Here is a 23,259-nt window from a genome sequence, read left to right as displayed (position 1 = left end):
GAGGAACCGAGGGTTATCGGTATCGCTATTTGCTTTTAATTGCATTTACCGCCTTCGTAAAAAAAGAAAAAACTTGTCCTGACTCTGCTCTGAACATTGACTAATTTTTGTTCAGAATATTTACTGAGAAAAAAAAGGGCCAAAAGGTTTGGTCCAAACCTCAAACTCCATCCCACAGTTTTGTTTGCAGGTCATAGGCAGGTACGTATATATATACATATATATTTCTGCCTCTTCCTTCAAGACCAATGGGTCAGCGTCCACTTACGTCTTCATCAATGATGCATGACCTTCCCTTTGAACCAGCAGGCTGTGGAAAAACACAGTGGGCGCACACACCACAGTCCATTCTGTACATCGACCTGAGAACCAGCTGCAAAAATACCGACACAGCAGTTTGTCTTCCCGAGCTGTCGCCCCACATACACACATAACATGTCACCATATTTATATTAGCTGTGGGACAGATGCTGGAAGGAGCCACATGTATTGCAACATTTACAGTTCTATGATTAGATTTAATGTTATTATTAAATATTTAAATATGAATATTCAGAAAATCTTAAATGCTGTTCTTTACGGTATTGGTCTGGTATTTGAGATATTCTCAAATTACTATAGATGACCTACACCTCTTCTGGGTGGCCTTTGCTGTCTTACCATCTCTTCATATAGATTCCACTCAAAGAGGCAAAAATATTTTTCGTCTTCTCTTCATTGATAGAAGGCCAATGGCTGTATAATTATCATTTAACACGCAAACACCGCTGTTCATTTTTTTTTTTAATAATCAATTATCAAATGGGTTACTACACCCAGTGTTGTGCCCCCAAAAAACCCCATAGGCGACAGCTGCGTGTAGCAAAGAGGCGGCGTATAATAATTTAAATGAGTTTTATGAAGTTACTGACAAGGTCGGTGAGGAGAGGAGGAATCTGACCTTTCTTTGCAAACATTTGCACCTTAATGATTACTGTCGTGTTTTTATCCCTTATTTAAAAAGGACCATTCAAGCAGCATGTGTTGAGAATGTACTGTAGGGGTGAACGCTGCTGCTAGTGTGGAGTGAATGGACCGCAACATTAAAGCAACAATGGGGAAATTCTGTCCCCTCAATGCTAATGTAAACCCTGGTTGGATAAGGATTCAAAATTAGATATGAAGATTAAATCTGATGCATAGCTTCAGTGTTAAAACTGATAAAATAATTGCTGTCTGTGGTTCTATATGGGCTGTGGCCATAATTTTGAAAAATAATTGCTCGCAGCAACATATGGAAAGAAAGAACTGAACTAGTTGGAACTGTGAACTTGAACTATGAACTGAACTAGTTCATTTTAAAATTTGTGAACTGAACTTTGAACTAGTTCATGTAGAAAGTGAACTTTCCCAACACTGACTACACCCCTCAAAAGGTCACGAGTGAACCAGCTAATTGCCCAAGGAAGGGAGGGATCAAGAAATATGTTGGTTATAAATCTTCGACCGAACTTGTGGTCTCCTCCCTCTGGACGAGAGAGCGAGAGAAAGAGAGAGGGAGAGAGACAGAGACAGAGAGAGAGAGAGAGAGGGCGCGAGAGAAAGAGAGAGCGAGAGAGACAGAGAGAGATAGAGAGAGAGAGAAGATTTCAGCACCGGAGCTGTCCGCGGGCTCTTGGAGAAGTCTCCTTTCCTGCCGAGGGGGCGAGAAGCTGCACCCCAACTGCGAGGAGGAAGGAGGGGTAACACGACACCGCCGTTCGCTGCCGTCCATCTCTTCTGCCCGGGGAGGGTGGTTTGGGCAGGGGGGGCATCCTTCTTCCGACGGGGCCAAATACGGCGGCGCGTGCTTCAATCCAGCGGAGTCTTGCCACGCTGGACGGCCGGACTTAAGACAGGAGAAGGTCAACAACAACAACAACAACAACCAAAAAGTCTCCACACAACTCGAGGTTATCAGCCGCCCTTTTTTTGACGGTGAGTACCACAATAAAAGACGCATGCCCCCCCCCCCACTCCCCGAAAGGTCAGATAACGAACTGCGAAGCGGGTGCGGGTCTCCATCACATGGATGTCTGCTGGCGATGGAGCGCGTGCACGGACTGGTGTGTAGGTGAGCCTCGTAAAGGACGCGTGCATGGGATGAATATTTAGGTCAGCTTTTCCCACACGGCTGTGGATGCGCGTCACGTAAATATGTGATCAAACTGCCGGAGCTCGAGCTGCTGTTCTTTTCTTTTTCGGTAAATATGTTATAAGAAAAATCCATGTATGCCTGTAGGCACTGGAGCGCAAATACAACGCTCGGGGAGTTATTGGGAGTGCGTGTGCATGTACGTCATCGGGAGAAAGGGTGTTCAAGCAACATTTTTTTTGGGGGGGGGGGGGGTCCTCAATAACCGAAGTTGCTATCAATGAGAGCAAGCAAAAGCAAGATGATTGTGAATCCTCTGCAGCAGGATGACTCTCTCTGTACACTTTTTCCAGCACGTCCCACAGGAGTGGAGGGGGGGCGGGGGTCCATTAAGCCCTCCCCCTGATCACTGCTTCTGTTGTCTCCCGAAACCCACAAGCAAGCCGGTCGGGGCGTTTGACCTCTGAGTGGGTCCTGTCCGCTCCTCGCGTCACTGAGGGTCTCCTCTCAGCGGCGCTGCAGGCTGGCACCGGCCCCTCTGCCCTGGCAGCGACTGAATGCCATCGTGACGCTTCCAGCCCAACGATGCATTGAGATTTAAATTCCTCCCCCTATTCAGGAGCATTGAACTCCAAACCCCCGTGTGAATGTGTTGTCATGCCTTCTTGAGTGTGTGTTGGGGGGGGCGTTGGTGGTTGTGCTCAGGTACGGGGATGGTAGAGGGGGCAACAGCATGGAGGAGCGGGCTCCCTGCACATAGCTGTGTTAATCCTCCCTGAGGAAATGGATGCAGCAGAAGGAAGGAGCTTAAGCTCTTCCATTCGCTTATGTTTGTTTCCAAGTGCATAGCGACAGTGAGGCCACTCGCTCGCCACGACAGGAAAAGGGGGTCACTCGTTAATGTAATTTGTTCCGGGTGTCTGCCTCTCTGGTCCATGGGTGAGCTCTCTCAGCTGTAGGAGGATTCGTTCCCATGAAAAGGCATTCTTTGTGGGAACCCACCTCACCCCCCAACCCCCAAACATGTCCTCTCTCTCTCCCTCAAAACAAGGACTGAAAAGAGGGGCTGGTTGGGATTCCAATCAGCACACAACGGTGACATCAGACAGCTTTGGGAAAGGGGCTTCTCACAATCAGAGGAACAGTAGCATGCGAGCAAAGCTTGCTTCCTGCTTTCATGATGACCCAGTATGTCGACTTAACACAAGGCCCTTTTTCAAATAATTGCTGTGTAATGGGAGGAAAATAATGCTTCTTTTCACTATGGCAGGATGATATTTAAAAAGTGAGTTAGTGGAACTAAATAGTTTGACTTAAATTTGCATTTGGCGTCATCACCATGACTGTGCAACATCAAGCCCATATCCTCTCAGGCATGTGGCCGACCAGGCGTGAACGACTCAGACAGAATCATCCATTTCAGAGAAGGAATTGACAGTGATGTTTGTTAGCAGTGGTGGGCCCGCAGATCTTAATTACATCCCCATGGTGACACTTGGACTGAATACTAATAAAGACATTAAAGTGTCCCCGTTGGCCTTTAATCCACTTCTGTTCACAGGGGGGGGGGAAGTGATTCCAATTCCAACTTAAGAGTCATTTCTTGTTTAGGCAGGACATTGAGCGCTTGTCACTGGTGACAAAAAGTAGATCCACTATCTGTCTAAGATGTGCCACATTCACACAGTGACTCCAGATTTGATGCTGTTGTTGTTGTTGGGAGCTGATACATTGTTGGGAGGGAGTAAGTCGTTCCCCTGACGTTATGTGGTAGTGTCAAATTAACGAGTGAAAACTGGATGGGGCTACAAAGGGATTTCTCAGTGGAGCAGGAAAAAAACATCGCGTGGATTTGAAGAGCACTTTGGTGCCACCTTCCTCTGAAATCATCAATATTGAATTAAAACACGATGCTCCTGAGCGCTCCATCATCCAGGAGCTCGTCCCACTTCATCGCTGAATCAGACGGGCTGTACAGTGAACCTGAGAAATGTCAGAAAGTCTCAAAATATCGTCGGGTTTGGATTATGGAACAATATTGGGGGAATTGCGTGTCACGTGACAGCAAAAACTGCGCGCCGCTATTACTTGCCGTCTTGACATCATTCTGACCGCCCCAGAATAACATTTGCCCGGCCATATGTGTCATGTTCTGCCCCGAGGAGTGGGCCTGCTTTCCTTCCCTCCGTGAAGATCTTTTTTTATCCGGGGGTGTTTAAATCATTCAGAGGGGTCCCGGATGGAGAACACAGCAGCAGAGGCAGCTGCTCGTGCAGGAGCCTACTGAGCGTCAAGCTCCAGGGAGTTTGTCCCCCTCGCTTCCTACTGCCCCACAAATCAAAATGACGGGTAGCACTGTTGGACTGCTTCATATAGTTGGCACTATCAGTAACATTTGCAGTCCTTCTGCAGTTTTGTGTCATTTAGTTTTTTTTGGGGTTTTGAGCCCTTATTTCTTTCCGATTTGCGGACATCGTTCTCACTAAGGTGCTAAGATCTAAGAATGTGGCAATATCACGTCAACGAGGAAGACTATTATATTCATTTAAAACTAATAAAACGTATATTTGGATCCATTATGGCCGGAAATGTGTGCGTAGGGGATTTTTGAAGTCGGGCTGAAATTGTTGCCCATTACTTTCTGAAAAAATGATCACATTAACTTGCTTTAAACAAAAAAACGTTTTACTTCAGCAGATACTTTTTTACATACATTTTTGAGGCCGTATTGGCGGGAAGGAAATGTATGAATTCAAAGTGTTTTCTGTGGTGTGTATAATCGCCTCAAAACAACATTGTTTTCATTCTGTGACCTTTGATTAAGACCCTTTGTCTAAATACTGAGCAGGTTGCCATGCTTCTTCAAAAGCCCAACAATGAACGGGCCAATCACAAAAGGAAGACTTTTCATTCAGGTTCAAACTGCAACCTCACAGCCAGATGCCGACAAATCCTTCACATTTCCCCTTTAAAGGTCTCATTATAGAGCGTTTGTAGTATATGGTCGCCCTATGTTCGCCCCCCGCTCCGAGCTTGTGTCGCTACTGAACCGGTTTATCAACTGACAACAACCAATAAACTATCTAGTGGAACTAGTGGAAAGCCGAGCCCCAAATTGTCAAACTAATAAAGCATTACTTGGATTTGTAAGTGTAATAGAATTACCTCATTTCAAATGCAACCGTTTGCAAGGTCATTTGAGTAAAATGATTTGATTACTGATGGGAAAATGGGTGCGAAAAAGAACTTTGATTGACCTGGATACTCACTAAAGTTGAGCCACGCATGAAAAAACAAATATATGGACCACCTCTCTTGCGAGTGTAAAGTGCACGTGGGCACTGAGCTGCACAAATGTTGCTGGCAGGCAGGAAAGCGTGTTGAGTCAAAGGCTTTAGGATCTCACACTTGGGATTCAACCGTGTGGCAGCAACTCTGCGTATCTAATAAACCCCGGGTATCAATGCCAGGCACAGACCCATTTGTGTCAGAATAGAGTCGTACAAGGAAAAAAAAAAAACCCACAAGGCACTTATTTAAAATTCATGAGTTCCCCTTAAAATGAGGAGGTCTTGTGTGTGCTCGCATATTCCCTCCTCAGCAGTGGCTCCACTTCCAGCTTTGTTTGAGATGAGCAAAGAGATACGTCATTTTCTAGCTTCCAGTCTTTGTCTTCCCTCTGGAGACACATATAGTCCCCATGTACACCCATGAGTGTACAATTTCATTAAAATATCTTATTAAATTGTTGTGTAAAACCAGTTTGGGGCATGGTATGTACTTATAATGCATAGAAATTCACTTTAAAAAAGATAATGATGAATTTACTTCCGGGATTGATATGGTAGAGTGTACAACGACCTTAGGGCTTGTAAGAGCACTTTGCTTATTGTTATTGCTTCCCATTCTCTTGCTCGTGTTTTATGAGGCCTTTTCACTCGGTCATTAAAGAACAATCTGGGTTTTATTGATTATGTCGTTTAAAATGGCACGTTCCATTATCTGCGCACTGCAGTAATTGAGGATCCAGCTGTGATGGCACCCTACCAACATTCCCAAAACCGAGGTTTCTGCTTGAACCTCTTATTCCCTGGAAAAGCAGCAGCATTCAGAAAAGTCTTTGCTCTTAATTTGGAGCAGCCTGGTCTCAGCTGAACTGCAGCTTTCTGGGAGTTTGTTCCAAGTATCTGGACCAGAAAAACTGAAAGCATCTCCACAACGTTTGGGCCGTTTTTGGGAAAAGAGAAGAGACGTGAATCATGTTCAAATCAATGCTTTGTTGGAGAGGAAGCCAGTGTAAAGACCTCAGAACTGGAGTGATGCAGCTTGTTCTGACCACACCAGAGGACCAGCTGGTCACCTTTCATCCTACGTAAAGCCCCATGGCTGATTGTCCTCCCTGCAGTCAGACAGCCTATCCGGTTTCCCACTGTCACGCATACAAAAATGATTGCATATTCTCGGCGCGTTGCTGTCATTTATCAAACGGCGGGAGATCTTTCTTACTAACGAGACTGACCTTTTAAATGAAGTGTTTTGTCATTTTAACAAGACCCAGATTTAGCTGTTAGTATTAATCTCCTGAAAACCTTTTTTTCTGTGTTTTCGGGGGCGACGTAGCCGAACGCTTTTCTCACCCCCTCGTCCATTTCTATCTGCACTTTGACAGCACACATCAACAACACACTGGAGTCATTTTAGTGGGCATGTTGGCATTTTGAAGTTTACTCTGTGAACCAACATGATTTGATGAAAACAGGGTGAAATGGGTCTGATGCAGGATTGCCGTGCTTCGGGTGACTCAACCTTTGACCTCTCTTTGGAGAGAAGCCAGCCTTGGTAACAGAGATCCAGAGAGCCGTAGTCATTAGTCTTTTCTCTGCGGGAAAACCAACCAAACAAGAACAAAGAAATCCAGAAGCCTTTGACTTGGTGTGTGATGTAACTTCACTATTTCCATCCCTAAATGTTTTCAATGCATGAAACCAGAGCCAGTGCAGTGCAGTTTAGATGTCTGTGCAGTACAAATTAGTGTCTGTATTCTTGACAGTTTATGAAGCACCTGGAGTCCACCAACAGCCTGAGAGCATAAGGCCTGGAGGAAGTGAGAGGGAACGACTTCCATTTCACTTCAGATAGATGGGATTGAATTTCACACTAGCACTTATGTGGAGCATGGAAGGGTAGGATTGCATTTGAGAGCAAAGACACGTGTACCATAAGTAGCATGTAATCAGCTAGACACAGGGATGAGTCTTACTTAAGCGTAAAAAATAACTAAATCCAGTTTTTAATTGGGTCTGTTATGTCTGCAGCTGGAGCCTTATCTTTTTTTGACTTTGCTGCACAGTGTGTTGCATCTTATAGTTTATAGTTTATAATATTTAGAAAGTTCCCTTCACTACAAATGCAGGCAATTTTTGCATGATTCCAGCAAACTGAGAAAAAGAAAACAGTCATTCAATGATATATAATAAAAATAACTTGCAAAAGATCTGCCTCTGTTATTGCCAAAATGAAATCGTAACAATATCATAGTCAAAATCGAATGGGTTTGAGACCAATGCTCAGCAGTCACGTTGAAAACCTGCAGAGAGAGTGAAGATAATTTCCTTCCCTGGGATCGATAAAAGTGAATCTCATCTTACTTTATCAGATCCCGACTCATTGCATTTCATGAAAACAGAAGTGTTACCAGACCTCGACGGCTGGCTCAATTAAGCAAGTTGTGGCTAATGATGCTGAAGGTTTAGGCGACAGAACCCAGAGCTAAATCTGCCCTCCTCAAATAATTAAGGAAGTTAATCAACCAATCATTTCCTCATGGCCCACAGATTGAAGTGCATGCTTTCGGTCTTGAGGTCACGCCAGCACCAATCCTTGTGCAATATAGGAAATATGGTAGAGGCCATTTTATGGGGAACAGCTAACTCAGCATAAACTAATTTTAAAACAGTAATGTTGGACATTTTCCATCTCCAGCTTTTGCTTAAAGATTCTGGTATTTGGCAGTCGTCAACAGTCTTCATACAAATTATTCATACTGGTACAATGTGTTCCAGTATAAAACTGGTATATGAATTAAAAAGTAGTGTGGATGTTGTTTCTAGAAAGAAGTCCCAGAAGAGACAGACAAGTCCATATCAAAAGTTTTCCCAAAAGCACGCTTCACCAAGAATAATCTTACACACAACAACATACAGCACGTGTACAGTCATGCTTGGACCTCATTTCTCCAGATGTAGCGCGCTGACGTAACAACATCTTTTGGATTGCCCCCTGCAGTTTGAGTGGTTAGAAATGTTCGGTTTTTATCTTTAGGGAAGGTATCAAGTTTTTTCAAAGGAGAGGTTTATTATTTGAACCGACTCTAAATTACTCCGATCTACTGTAAATAGTGAAACCCTTGATCCTTGAATCCTTCAAAACCCAAAAGGTGCATTATAGATCTCTGTATCAATATGTACAGGATACCTCACTCGTCCGTGTAAATTCCTTTCTGTTTAAAAAGCCTACTTGCTTACTGAAATCTCATACTGGGTCAATATCCAGATCTTCATGTGAATGGAACAGAGAGATACTGAAATGTGAGAGCGAGGACCTTGGGCCGGGTTTATTAGTAATAAGGAGAGGAGTGCAGGGACATTGTTTCTGATATAAAGAGAGATTCAGGAGATTTGAAAGGGGCCGAGCTGTTCAGTGGGTTCGGAGAGAGAAACTCACTGTGTGCAAAGGGAACAAATGTTTTCATGGGTTGATGATCTCATCTCTGCAGCAAGCTCTCTCACCATTTTTCTCATTGGATGCTCTTATATGAAACACATGTTTACAACATGGTTACGTATTCTTCTTCAATCACAATCTGACGACAGCTGCAGGGATGTTTGCATGTGTTGCTCCTAACAGCATGTTTGAACATGGGGAAGACTGCCATCGGAGCTTTGGGAGGCCGGCGGTCTTAGTTAAGTTGAGGAACGGATCACGTGATGGTTGCGGAGTGATGGAATAAACCCTTTCCGGCAGAAAACTTTTAAAGTCCACTTCTTCGGGGCCAGCTCCTATAAATGTTGTTCGCATACAACAAATCTGCCTTGACTCATTACTCATTACGGAGTGCCGTGAAATCTTTGTTTGGGAAATGACAATTACCTTTCTAATTGTAGTCTACTAAAATCCATGCCTGAAGGCGGTGAGGTTGGATAGGGGTGGATGGATCAAACAAATGTATGACCTTCACCCAGGAGACAGCAGTTTGTGTCTCATTTGGAAGTTTGTGTTGATTTATTTTAACTTATGTCAGAAACCTAAGTGACTAAACAAAAAAAGGTATTATAAGCCATGCTGTTTTTACGGAACCTGACCAAGTTAGTTGCATTTTTGTTTTGTCTCAATATAAAACCGTCAATATGCTTTGCTGGAACGTAATTTAGAATTCAATTTGGTTGCATGACACTTGGTTGTGGAGTAGACAAGGTTAATTGGCATCTGTTAATAAATGATACTGATTGTTAATGCCGTGCACTTGTGTAACTGTTCTCCATTTGCTTCTCTCTCCATTCTTCTGTAGACATGGGGGTGCTCATGTCAAAGAAGCAGCAGGTGGAGAAGGTGCAGAAATGCAACGCCGTCGTCTCTGCCTTCCAGGCGGGCGTCAAGGAACGCCCTGCTCCACCCAAAACAGCAGACGACGAGGTGGAGGCCGGCGACGGCCCTGCTGAATCCTCATCCACGCCTGTCCAGAAGAACGAGGAGGAAGTGGAGGAGGAGGCGGGAACGGACAATAACGCAGGCCCGTCGACCTCGGCGAGGGACGAGTGCAAGGTCAACCAGGAGAGTTGGTCGCGGTTACGTGACGGGAAAGGGGTGGAGCCTGAGGATCTCGAGAAGAGCCACCAGCTCACGCCGCCGGCTTTCGTGCGGCCCAAAAGGGAAGCCGACGATGACCAGCCTGTCGAGGTGGCGCTGCTGAAAAAAGAGCAGGTGTGAAATGAAGGCCAAAAGGGAGCGGTGCGATGCTCATTTAATGCAGAGATGTTATTTAAATCAGTAAAAGAAAAAATACCCCCTGCTTTGACAAACAGTATCCCCAACCCATGGGATTAAAGCGATGTCTGCAAGATGTCATGGGATCTCCATGGCAACAGCAGCACATTATGTCTTCTCCTCCCTCAAGTTAGACATAACGAGGAAGCAGTTCAGCCGGGCTGTAAAGCCACTCTGGACCTTGTCTAAACACCCCTTATTGAAGGTGATAACGCGTTGCTTGTTTCTGTGAGGTTTTTAATTTGCAGCCTATCGACGTGCTGTTGTTTTCGCGTGAGAGCTCTTCACACACCGGGCAACTGGTGGGCGGGCCGCTTCGGCTGTGGCTCCGAGAGGTGACCACGTCCAGGGTGACGCTGACTAACAGGGCGATGGAGTTTACCGGTTCACACCATCAGGTTTTTACTATTGTGCAACGAGTAAACATGGCCTGGCGGCTTGCTGGACTGAGAATGTAGCACTTTAACAAGAGGTGCGGAATTATAAGTGTGCACCTTCGGTAATAATAGATATGTACTTGGTGAGTTTGAAAACCTCATACCAGTGGTATCTAGACCACAACGAGTAAAGCAGTGTTATGTGATAATTTTTTTGCCAGGCGAATATGGCATCAAAGAGTCTCTCCTTTTTGATCCACCAAGTTCAAATACCTGCCCCATGCTATCAAGTTACATAGCCTCACTCAATTTTAGACACTGACGAATGACCTGCCTTCAGTTTTTCACCCAATAGCGGCATCTCAGAGCTCATTTTTTACACTGACTTAATTGCTGGGAGCTTGTTAATGCAATTGGAGTCATTGGGTCACAAGAGGTGGCTGTGAGCTGTGACAAGGGCTCATCTGTGACGTGTCTGCGGGCGTGAAGCTGCTGCAGAGGCTCCGAACCGGAGATGAAAAAGAAGCAGCGTTGGAAGCTGCCTGACAATGTCTCAGCGTGGAGAACCAGTCAGGCTCTGTGCCTTGACAGCTGATCATACCCTGGCAGTAAACGCAGCCCACATATAGGTTGGAGAATCCATGTCAAAGGCACTACGGGCTAAATCATCCACTCAAGATGGTAAACGCAGACTGCTGCACTTTCATTTTACAATAGCTGACGGGCCGATGCCTGATCCTCCAAACCAGCCTTCTCATTCAGAGCTTTGATGCAGGGCCTGTGTGTTTACGTCTGCCGAATCGAGTTTGCATGAAAAATGTTCAGGTAACCCACGCCACCTGTCTTCATTTTCTACCTCAGTCGCCGAACGATGAGATATGCGACGTGTGTGAGGTGTGGACGGCCGACGACCTCTATCCCTGCAGGATCTGCACTCGGATGTTCCACGACGGCTGCCTGAGGGAGCTGGGCTACCTGCGCGAAGAGGCCCTGCAGGAGATGAGAGATACGGCTCACACGGTCACCGGCTGGAGCTGCTACTACTGTGTGAGTGTTTAGAAATGCAGATGCACAGATATACACTGTCGGTTCTAGGGTTTTTGTTTTAACGACTTCGGGAGGATACCGTAAATTCTGGTCTATAAGCAAATTTTTTCCTACGCTTTGAACCCTGACGCTGATGTATCTTTTTTTTTGCAAACGGGCTAACAGACAGGTGCAAGTTTTATTTATTAGTGGGCCGAAGCAAAAGAGCTTATAGGCGCCCACCCCAAAATCCAATAAAATTTGTCATCTCACAGTAGTACTACAGACCATAGTGCCAAATACAACAAAACAACATCAACAACAATTACAAAACAAAAGCAAGAGGGATTATATACATGTCTGATCATGGTAGAATACTCCTGATGGACAATATTTTCTTTTTTATACATGTCAAAAATGATTTGTTTGTATTTATATTTAAACAGGTTGATATTTGGACATTGTTTCATGTTATTCCCCAATAACCGTAAGGCTAAAACTTTTCAAGGTTTTACTATGTTTTTGCGTCCTAAAGTTCAATTCATCACGTAATGCATAACCACCAGTACGTTCTTGAAACCTTCTTTGTATTCGACTTGGTAATAGTTTGTGCCTCGCCTTATATAGCATCTGTACTGTTTGGAACTCAACAATGTCATAAAACTTCATTAACTTAAATTTGAAAAATAATGAGTTTGTGTGGTCCAAAAACCCAACTTTATGAATGAGTCGGACGGCTCTTTGTTGCATTGTTGTTTGCAAGTTACGGGCAAACAATCTGGCTGTCGGAGAAGGAATCAGAGCGGCTGCACGTCAACTCGCCATTAATGAATCAATGGTGAGACGTTGGAGACGGCAATGTGAAGAACTCCGGCAACGGACGGCTCGGCGCCAGTAGTCTTTTTTCTGCCGCGTGGACACCAGCGGCTCATATGTGTACGCGCTTCTAAATTTAGGTGATGCGGCTTATTTTCAAGTGCGCTCTATAGTCCAAAATTTACGGTAATTTCAATGTTTTTGTGGATGGTATTTTATCGGCTCTCTCTTGCAAGACAAACATGTGGAGGGGAGGATTTAACGCCAAACTTGAAACCCTACACTGGTTTCCGGGAAGTTTGTGTAAACACATCTACAGTAAAAGAAAAAGTAAATGCTACAAAGTGACTTACATGCAGTATTGTATAGAAATCCTGTTATCCTAGTTTAATTAGTTAGTTAGACGGAAGCCAACTCCTAAGTGAAATGACCAGGACTGATCATGACATTCAGAAGTCCTATCCCATTTCATAGATACAGTGTTAGCCTGTTATTAATTGTTCTCAACTGACTGACACGTGATGTCAAACAGCTCTATGCTGTAGCTTCTTGAACTAACTGTGGCCACAGCTTTTATCAGTGTATTGACCATACAACGTATGAGCAACATTTCATCATGTCATGACAGGAAAACAACAGGTGTGACTTAGATCACACACAGTTAACATGAATTAGCTGCAAATGAGTACATTTGCCAGCGGCAGTTGTGAGAGCAGCTGGTGAAATCAACAGTCTGAAATTGTGAAGTGACTTAAAATATGTAAAAATTGTTGTGCAAGAAGCACTTTGTGGAATGTTCTGTTGGTTGTGCATTTAAAATAAGGATGCTTGTGCAACACTACTTGTCAAGGAAATTAGGTCTAGGCAACAGAACCTCTTGGTCAGGTTGAGGAGTACATCATAGATGCCGTTGAGTCACGAGACTCTGACAAAAATGCCAGCTTTACTTTTACCCAGTGCTCCAACAAATTACTCTCTGGTGGCAGTCAAGTGGCACAATGCAATCTCTTTTAATTTGAGCGCTGAAGAGCCGTTTTAGCAGAAGGACCCTTCAGGGTTGTGGGCGCCTTTGCTGCCTATCACCAGCCCACGAGAGGCTGAATCCCTTGCCCAAGTCGTGTTTTCACCCAATCAGCGAGAGGACAGTGTGTGTGAGGGCCGGGGGATGGAAGGTGGAGATTCAGCAAAGGAAAGAGAGAGAGAGGGAACCGCTTTTTTCAAATAATGAATTCTAGCCCCCAGTTTTTTTTTTCATCATCGGTTATGAATTCCCAGCTAACCTCCTTCTGTGGCATCGACATTTCATTTCACACCTGGCAGTGGAGACTGGGTGGACGGACTGAGTGTATTTACAGTCTTCCTTCACAGGCTTTCTGATAGCCTGCAAGGGATCCGGAATGCTAGAGGTGCAAACTGCTTGGAGCGACATGAGCATTCGTCCTATTGGTGTCCACCAGGATGAAATAGCTACTGTATTGTTGCCTCGTATGCAGATCCATCAGAGCATTTTCTATTTAACGGTGAGAGTGCAGTTCGCTCAACAGTGAGCTAAAGATTTTAAAAAAAAATATGAGGAGAACTACAGTGTTGGGCTCCTATTTAATGATCCCATTCAGTTTGTTTTTTACTTCCTGCTCTGGCACTGAACCTGTTTGAACACACAAACAATCCTGTCATTTTTTCTTCTGATATGACTATTTTTGCAAGCTTCCAGTTTAAGATTAGAATGTGTTGCTATTATTACGCTTTCTGTCCCCCCATGGGGCCTTTCATGTCATTTTCCCAGATGCTGTCAGCAGATGCTGTTTAAAACGTAAATCACTCAACATGTAGCTTTTTTCATTTGAATGGAAATCAGACGCACCGAACAAATGTAATAATAACGGAAGTGCCAGTTGGATAGTTCTGCAGACGGTCGATGTTACTGGAGGTAACCTAATAGTATGAGCCTAATAACTTTGAATATTGGAAGCGATGATTTACGAAATGGTGCTCCTTTGTTTGTTTCCTTATTTATTGTCATTACATTTTTAAAGTGATGGATGAGTTATACTTAATTTTTTCTTGTGGGATTTTTAGTTTAATCAACGGATTGAGAAATAATATGGTGCACTGGGGTAAATATAATGAGAAGAAAGAGCAGTAATGCAATGGGATACAGCACATGTTTTGAATATGAAACACTATCCAATCCATTTGCCTGCCTCAGTTTTCCTGGAGAGTGGATGAGTAACCATCTTCTTCCAAGACCTTTCATTCCCCTGCACGGCTGTCTTCGTCCAATCTGGAAGGAGTGCCACTTTGTCCCAGGTGGCATCAACCTCCCTCGCCATTTGGAGCCAATTAGGGGTCAAGGGCTCTTTGACAAACTACACAAATCAAATCAATCAAAGGTCCCCTCTCGAGGAACAACTTCACACTGTCTTCTTCAGAATGGACTCACATTAAAGCAGGAACTTTAGTCCACAAAGGCCCGGCGGTCTCCATGACGGTATCCGTACTGGGCTTTTGATTGGCTGCCAAACTGCTGAGAGCAGCCTCTTTAGAGAATGGGCACATCCGACGAGGCAGAAAGACCCGCCAGGTCTTTTTGGCCATTGATAAAAACAACAGCCTTCCTTTAGCGCTGTCAGCTAAGACGCTGTGAATCAACACTTTTAGTGTTGAGAAAATGCAAATGTTATTCTGGTTCATTTTGTGCTTTTCATTGATTTGAAATGGCCAGTAAATGTGGGTCAATCACACTATCGAGTACACAATTGAAGGAAGCGCTGAAGACAAATATAAGTGACCGGTTTTTATTTTCTTCCCATGTGATTCCGACACCCCTTAAAACATCCAGTTAGTGAAGATTCACCACCCTCATGCAGCACCCAGACCAGAGCGGCTCGAATCAAAGGCGGTTTAAATAAATACATATGAATAATTAGCGAAGCGTGGCGCAGTCGGGATCTGTAGACGTTGCCGGCGTGGGGGCAGCGAGGTGCCGGCAGCTAATGTGCTCTTGACGATGCGCTGAGGAAATGCAGGAGCACGTCACACAGCCGGTTTCTAATAATTAGTCCATGTTCTCGGACCTAAAGTCCTCGGCCACCTCCTTTTAATTGATTTTGCTGTTGTGAGCTGGAGTTTTTTTTTCATTGAAGGGTTGGACAACTCCAAGACCCCCCCCGCCCTAAAGCAAACTCTCCAGACCCTAAACAGATGTTTAAAATGTCTACTAAGATAATACATCGAGTGAGGAGTAGGGTCCTTTTCTTAATGACCTCTATACAATGTGACTTCTTAGTTGCCTGATGGCTATTAGAAAGAATGAAATTGGGAAACAGTGCTGCATTAACCCAGAGGTCATGTCACTCCGCACCTGCTTTTCTCTCAGGCTTTCTTTTACCAATAATACCATTATGAGAGAGTGAGAGATTAATCAGGCCAATCACCTGGGAAAGTACGTGCCGAGATGGATTAAAAATCCAATACTTGGTCTGCCTGTTGCTAATTACAAAAGGCCCATCTGGGACGAAAGCAATGTAATTAGAGCACACTTTTCTTCCTCCACCCTTCTCTGCAGGACAATCTGAATCTACTACTGACAGAGGAAGAGATGTACAGCCTCATGGAGACCTTCAAGCAGTGCAAGATCATCCCAGGTGAGTCAGCGAGTGGTAAGAAATACAGCATGCATTTTGTCCAAGTTGGGCAGGAAGAAGTGGTGATACTGTGCATCTCCTTCGACAGTTTGGGAACCATTTGTTATTTCCACAGGCCTAATAGGCCTAAAATAAAAGTTATTAAATGAACCATAGACATGTGTGTCTAAATCAAAGAATATCTTTACTACCCAGAGCAACTCATAAGATTGCATCACTAGCAGAGCATGAAATGTTTTCTGACCCGAAGAAAGCCGCTTGCAGCTTGCGGCCCTCTGGCTCTCTCACTCTGCAAACCCGAAAATCACGTTTAAAAAAAAAAAAAAATCCCTCCTCGTAGGGAGTTCCCTAATCACTTAGTTAGATTAAGGGCAGGGGCATGTTTGATGTTCACTTGACTCAATAGAGAGTCACATGACTGATAATGGGTGTTATCTGAAAGCCCAGCGAGTGCGTCTGAAGCGCGTGGAGGGACTTCAAGTCGGCTCTATGCACAGAGAGATGTAAAAGTCAAATTGACTAACACCGTTTGGCTAGTTTGAAATACAAGTTCAATGCAATAACACTATTCAAAAATTCATGTACGGAAAACGAACGAAAGTGTGTGTCTTGATTGAGGATAAAACAAAATGTCTGTCAAACACAAAAGAAAATTGGTTTTAATCTCGGGGGACCAACACAGCCACCATGATTTGGAGACAGGTCCCAGTGTTGTGTGCCTCTTGCATGCACACATGCCAACAACAAATAGATTACATTATCTCCCCTCATCCCCCAAGGTGTAATACGGAATGTGTGATGTCCTTCCTCAACTTGGATGCCGGTAGTGGAAGGTGGTCCTGCCTTAGTTAGATCTCAAAAGGTTATTTGCATGTGGAAGACTGAAGGGGTTTGATGTGATGCATCGTCCCCTTGCCGCTGCAGAGTCGTGCCTGGTGTCGGACGAGCTGCTGCAGTACCGGCACTTTGTATCCAAGCAGCAGTTTGATAAGGACCTGACTGATGAGCAGGAGGAGGAAGTCCTCGGCCAGTTTGCAGCGATGGACCCAGAGAAGAAAGGTCACATCGAATGGTCCGACTTCCTTTACTTCGAGTCGCTGGTGGTTTTGCGAAAGTTTCGCTCAGAGGTACAGCAAGATATTAAAAAAAAAACAAGTGGCATACATTCTAAACTTTTAACTACAAAGCAAGCAATATGTGTGTGAGTGAGTGTGTGTGTGTTCTTTATCTCAGGAACCGCTAATCCAATGTAATTCACGCTTGGCGGGTTTACAGCTGGGATACCAAAGATATGGTGCAGCGTTGGTGTAACTTGGACTTACGAATGAACTGTGTAATTTAAGTTGACACTTCAAACGTTACTGTGTAATATAAGATAGTATAGTAAGATAGTGTATTGCATAGAGATACATCATCTCAAACACGTTTGGATGCTGCTTTTTTCTAGAACTCAATGGTGCGCCTGTTGACGGCCAAGGAGAGGAACAACGCCCGGTCGGTGTTCCTGGGTCTGGACCTGGATGAAGACGGCGTCATCACCAGAGCAGAATGCCGCCAGGCCCAGCAGTCCTGGTTCCACAAGCTCAACAAGGACTTGCAGTCTTGCAACGTGAGGTGAGGCGTGGGTGTAGCCCAACAGATCGTTAGTCTGAACCCTTTGACTGAGATAAAAAGACACACATCCGTTTTTCAAACCCGCTGCACTTTTTGGAGTGAGTATCTCATCGGTTTGCCAACTGCAGCTGGCGGTTTGGCTGCTTAGCCAGAAGAGAGAAAGAAGACTGCAAGAAAGATAACAAGCTGTTTTTTTTTTCTTGTTCCATACACTCCCTCCAGTCCACATAATCCCGGAGCGATTGCTTTGTGTGTGACAATCGAAAAGTTCAGTTCCAGTCCAGTACATCTCACATACTTTATCATTTACAACTGAGGTCTGTGTTACATTTGTGTGCATTCTCATTTCCTTTTTTATTTTAAATGTTACTATTAAAAACTTCAAGAAATCATTTACCACCAATAGAAATAATAAGATTAATAAGAGTTTTTATATTTTTGGCAGTGTAGCTTTCAAACCACTATATCTGATTCCTTTTTTAAATTGTAGGCAGCTATGATTAATTCTGTTATCAAACTGTATGGAATGATAATGTAAAAAAGAGTTGCTCGTAAAAATGAAAGTAAAGAGAACTATTGCTGCAGGTCCCCTCGGCTGCACAGCGCTCAATATTTAATTTTGTTTATCGTTTAGCTGTCTGGCTGCTATATTACTGTTTTGGTTCAGTCTCACTGGTACCATAATTAGACGCTGAACATAATTAAGTATTTAGCAGTCAAAGTATTGGATATATATATATATATATATATATATATATATATATATATATATATATATATATATATATATATATATATATATACACAAATGATGCTCCTTTATCAGTTTTGATACTCCCAGAGACCTCATCAGAGTAGTAATGGAGGGAAATGAGCTCTGATGGACTCTGATGAGACCGCTTGTGTTGTTTGTACTCAGAGGATGTGTGTGTGTGTGTGTGTGTGTGCGTGTGCATCAGTCGAAGTTGAAAAAGTAAAGGAACTACAAGTGCAAAAGTGTTAGCACAGATGCAAAATGAAACCTTCGAGAAGGTTACTTCCATTCCTGCATATTCTAACCAATCCATTTGCAAAGCAAAATGATACAGCATGCGAGTGGAGTACAACTCATAACAAAATAAAAGTACATATTTTGAATGGGAGACGACATTCCTCTGTTGCTGTGTGTGCATGTGCTTCTCGCTGCTTATAACCTTCTTGTGCTTTCGAATCTCCTCTGCTGCACCATTACCATTCCTCTCACCTATTCAACATGCGGCATACCCCACAGACTCATGGGACTCTGCTCTCCTCTGAATTGTGGGTGAGTGTGACTCAGCGCTGCACTGCTTGTCTCCTTTTTCCTCACGTCCACGCCCTCGAACACCTCGGCAAATCCTTGCGCACATCTAACGTTTCTCATTCTAAATGCAACCCTGGCAAAACAGGAAGAAGGCAGGTACTTTCAGTACTTTACAAAGATGGACGCACCCTCAAATGGAGTTTAACGAGCAGAGTGCGGGCCCTTTAGAGGGTTACGCCGAGGCATTGATACGATTGAGGCTGGCCTCTAATTACAGGGATCAAAAGAAAGCCTTTTGTTCTCGTCGGGGGAGCTTTGCTTTAAAAGCCTCACTTATTAACGTGAGAGGACAATGTGGGCTAAAGCGATGCGAGCGCACGCTGCGCACAGCGGGTCCACTTTTCACACTACGACGCCGTCTCATTTGGGCTCATTAGAACGAAAATCAAAAACCAAATGAGTCAGAAAAAGTCTCTTTTGATCACAGCATTCGTTTGACTTAACATTGCTCTACTAACTTGTTAAAGCTAAATGTATGGATTTATTAAACTAATGGCATCCGATATCAGAGCGGCTCAATGTCACCAATTCCGTGTTGGACCGATATCCGCTGTCAGTATCAGCACTTCTCCAGAATGAAACATTGCTTTAGCCCTCTGATTTTGAACAGTAATAACCATATCTTGAGGACTTTAATTCCAGGCTCTTGGTGGACAAAGCAAGCCACTACATAATCAAAGGATATACAGTATAATCAAATACTTTCTGAGGATGTGGCCTACAAATACATCAGTTTGCTTTATTAAAACTAGTAGGAATGATTGAATACAGAAACACACCTGGTGATGCAAATGAAGGAAGAGAACGTGGTGGTTGGCTCAGCGTTGCACCGCTCCGTCTCCACACCAGGGGGGTTCCTGCTCCGCTCTCTGTCGGCATGCCGCTGAGGATTTGTTGGAAATTCATGGGAATTCAATTTTTTAGCAGAGACTTGTGACTTTTACTTTCAAATTTCTATAAAGTGGAAGTGTTTTGGTGTAGCAGCTAACAGAGAAGCCTTCTATCCATCTGCTAAAACCAAAGTCTGTTGATTTGATTTTCATGCCATCTGATGACTATGTAGAACTGGTTATGTGTTAAAAATACAATTTATTGGGCTTTGAAACTTGACTGTCTGCTTCTGTATTTAACACATATTCTTCATTCATGGATGTCGGGGTTATGGATGTGTAAATGCATGCATGGTGTGCATCTCCCTTTTTTTCAGATCCATGAAAAGTTGAATGCTAGCCTTCTCTCTAACTGGTACTTTTGTGTCCTTCACTGCAGCATCAGCCACGTTGGCCCCATGTGTGAGAGCAGTCCGGTCAGCTCCTGCAGTGAAAAGAGCAAGACTGAGGACAGCAGGTTTGTCCTCTAAAAAGTAAAGTGTGGCAGGAGTGTGTGTGTCGTTAGAAAATACAGTCTTGGACTGTGTGTATAAAGCAGATGCAGTTGCCATGACGACGCCCATTGGGTTTTGGAACTGCAAAAGGGTTTAAGCTCTAAGACAAAAAGGAGGACAGGTCCATAGTCGCCCTGCCCTGTAGCATAGTCTGATTAATTATCTGTTTTACTCTTAATGGGATGATAATGTAAATTGAATTGAAACCAACCCTTGAAGCCATAGACATTACAATATTTACTCAGGTAATAAATTAAGTGCCAAGTAGGGTAATTGCCTCCTTGTATCTATACATCATATGAAGAGGAAGTCACCCTCTGATGACCATTAGAAAGAATGCAGGTGCCTCAGCTGTGGATTTGGAATAAACAGTTGTGGACTTGTTGGACACCTGCAAACAAAACCACACCTTAAATATTTTTCTCTTTCCGACCAGAAAATTGGGTTTTCTCTTGAGACGTACAGGTTATTCCAAATGGGTTTTGGAATGTAAAATGAAATGCTCATAAATATACTAATATTAATACGGGCATGTGTCTTAATCCGTCTATATACGGAAAATGCCTCATTTGGAATAAGGCCTCATTCAGAATATTCAAACAGAATTTCTTTACATCAGCCAAGTCAAATTCAGAGTATTTTCATTTTCTCTTTTACCCTTTACTCTGTTCATCCAACAGACCAGTGACCTGGGCTGACTTCCTAAAGGAGAGTGCCATCTATCTGTTGGCTGCACGACCCAATAGTTCTGCCATGCACATCCGTGTGCCTCTATAGTCCAGGATCCTCCACTGCACCGCATCAGAGAGAGAGAGAGAGAGAGAGAGAGAGAGAGAGAGATTCCATCAGAACTGGACGAAGCACTGAGACACAGCGGATCAAGGCATCGATGGCACCTCTCCCTGCTCTGCGTCACCCCAAACCCCCACAACACCTGCAACACACAACCCGCTGATTGACACGCCGCCGACAATCGCGAGAGGTAAAAGGGACGGGGGAGAGGACGGGCCCATTCGTTGAAAGGAGAGCACCCAGGATGCTCACACTCGATTAAATGAGAAATGCCATTCTCTGAACGTATAGCAAACTGGGAATGAGAAGCTGATATTATATGAAGAACTACTATTCACGCTGGTAAAAAATTGTATATGCATCAAAATGAAGCTGTATTTATTCCTGTATCCTCCGATGTATCCTGTTTATCCCCAGCCTCATCCAAGAGTCGATGTTTTTACCAAGTACTAACCGTGAAAAAAAGGGGACGTGAACGTTAATGGAAGCTAACTTTGACAAAGTGGGAACATCTCGTAGCGTCCTGGTTAGCATTGTGGGATGTTGATTGACAGCTGTCTGACAGGACTATGGGAAGCTTTGTAAAAAATAAAACACAGTAATGTGAAAATTGGGGTTGGCATTCTATGTTACAGGTTATACAACATTTTAAAATGCACATGAAAAGTGTCCGTAGAGTCACTGGAAACATGCTGTAACCAGTTGAACTTCCTGTTTTGTTTATGCCATGTAATGAGGGGCTTATGTCCGCTAAGTAAATAAAGTATGGATAAGACCTGAATCTGCGTTGTCTGAGGGTTACGTTCCAGTGCTGAAAATTGTGGGGCATTTGATCTCCTTGATAATCGTTGCTTTCTTTTTCTTCTCTACATTTTTAAGCTCGAATCAAAAAAGAAAGAAAATATGAATAATTATTCAGCATTAGCTAATTTGCTATTCATATGACAACATAATTCATTCTTAGTCTAACGTCTGGTTTTACATTTTTGGTACATTTTAAAAACAGAACAAATCAGGCAAAAACTAGAGAACATCTTGTGATGAGATCATAACAGCCAAACCACCTCAAATCTGTCCACAGGCCGATAAACCCACATCCAGGAATATAAACCAACCCGATGTGGTTTAACCTGCGGTTTTGAGTACTTTCTTCCCTAATGAAACACACATGTTGAAAACAACACCAGCCACACACACAGACACAAAACAACTGATTGTTGGCTAGAGCCGTCCTTTAAGCGGTGGTTTACACCGCTGTTGTACCGTCTGCAGCAGGAAATTTAATTTTACCCAAATATGCCGAAAAGAAATTAAAGGCTCCTCAGAGGATGAACTTCTTCAAGTTCAAAACAACGTTTTTTCACTTTTGTAGAGCAACAATAGCGGAAACCCAACCTTTATGGCATGGGATGTGCCTTTAGAGCCTTTACACCAATGGAACCCACCCACCGAGCCCCAGTGATGATCAGATGAGACCAAAGGATGCTTCAGGCCGATGCCCCCCCCCCCCCCCCCCCTCCCACCGCCTGACACAGAGGTATTTACTGCAGATCATCCCCTGTCGTCAGGCTGCTCCACATCCTCTTCATACACGGTAACACGTGCTCTATAGGTTGCACTGTACCATTAGTCTTCCCTGAAAATGCCATTTAGTTTTATTTACTACTTCTATTCCCCTTTTTTTTACTCTTCTGGCTCTTTTTTTATTCTATTCTGAGTTTAAATATCTCAATATAGTGATGTTTTTTCTGTGCTGCATCTAATGACATATAAAACTGAACCTTTCACCCTTTATGTCACAACGCTATAATTGTGGAGTTCATTGGCGCCATAGTGCTAGACTGAGAGGCTCGACAGAGGTAGCACCCATAGAAAACGTACAATTACAGTACTGTAAATTAGCATTGAATTGAAATGAGTTTCCTTCAATGGGACCGTCCTCTGCTTATTATTCAAAGTGCTGCTTCCTCCAGTGTCGGCGTGCAGCTGAACATAGCGCACACCGGCCGATACGATCGCACAAGACTTTGGATTGAATGTCAACAGGGTCGCAGCGCAGGGACAACTCTGAAATGGCACAAGTGGAGCAGATAAGAACTGATTGT

At 43.8% G+C, this 23,259-nt stretch overlaps 1 protein-coding gene across 3 annotated transcripts; it reads left to right on the top strand.

The window, feature by feature from the left end:
• The first annotated feature begins 1,577 nt into the window (after nt 1-1,577).
• Nucleotides 1,578-21,935, top strand: phf24 (PHD finger protein 24). Of its 3 annotated transcripts, none has more exons than XM_037485185.2 (9): nt 1,578-1,956; nt 9,681-10,093; nt 11,395-11,580; nt 15,944-16,022; nt 16,947-17,149; nt 17,470-17,636; nt 18,907-18,939; nt 20,248-20,325; nt 21,043-21,935. In XM_037485185.2, the coding sequence occupies exons 2-9, from the start codon at nt 9,683-9,685 to the stop codon at nt 21,137-21,139; spliced, it is 1,254 nt and encodes a 417-aa protein (XP_037341082.2). In that variant the 5' UTR covers nt 1,578-1,956; nt 9,681-9,682; the 3' UTR covers nt 21,140-21,935. The 3 variants fall into 3 exon arrangements, with proteins under 3 accessions (XP_037341082.2, XP_037341083.2, XP_062414858.1); XM_037485186.2 differs by lacking the exon at nt 1,578-1,956 and adding an exon at nt 2,008-2,092; XM_062558874.1 differs by lacking the exons at nt 1,578-1,956; nt 18,907-18,939 and adding an exon at nt 2,009-2,092.
• The last annotated feature ends 1,324 nt before the right edge of the window (nt 21,936-23,259 follow it).

This window comes from Pungitius pungitius, chromosome 18, assembly GCF_949316345.1.
Source record: "Pungitius pungitius chromosome 18, fPunPun2.1, whole genome shotgun sequence".
NCBI classification, from domain to species: Eukaryota; Metazoa; Chordata; class Actinopteri; order Perciformes; family Gasterosteidae; genus Pungitius; species Pungitius pungitius.
The sequence above is the reverse complement of the archived record's forward strand: the minus strand, read 5'-3'. Positions and strand labels throughout refer to the sequence as shown.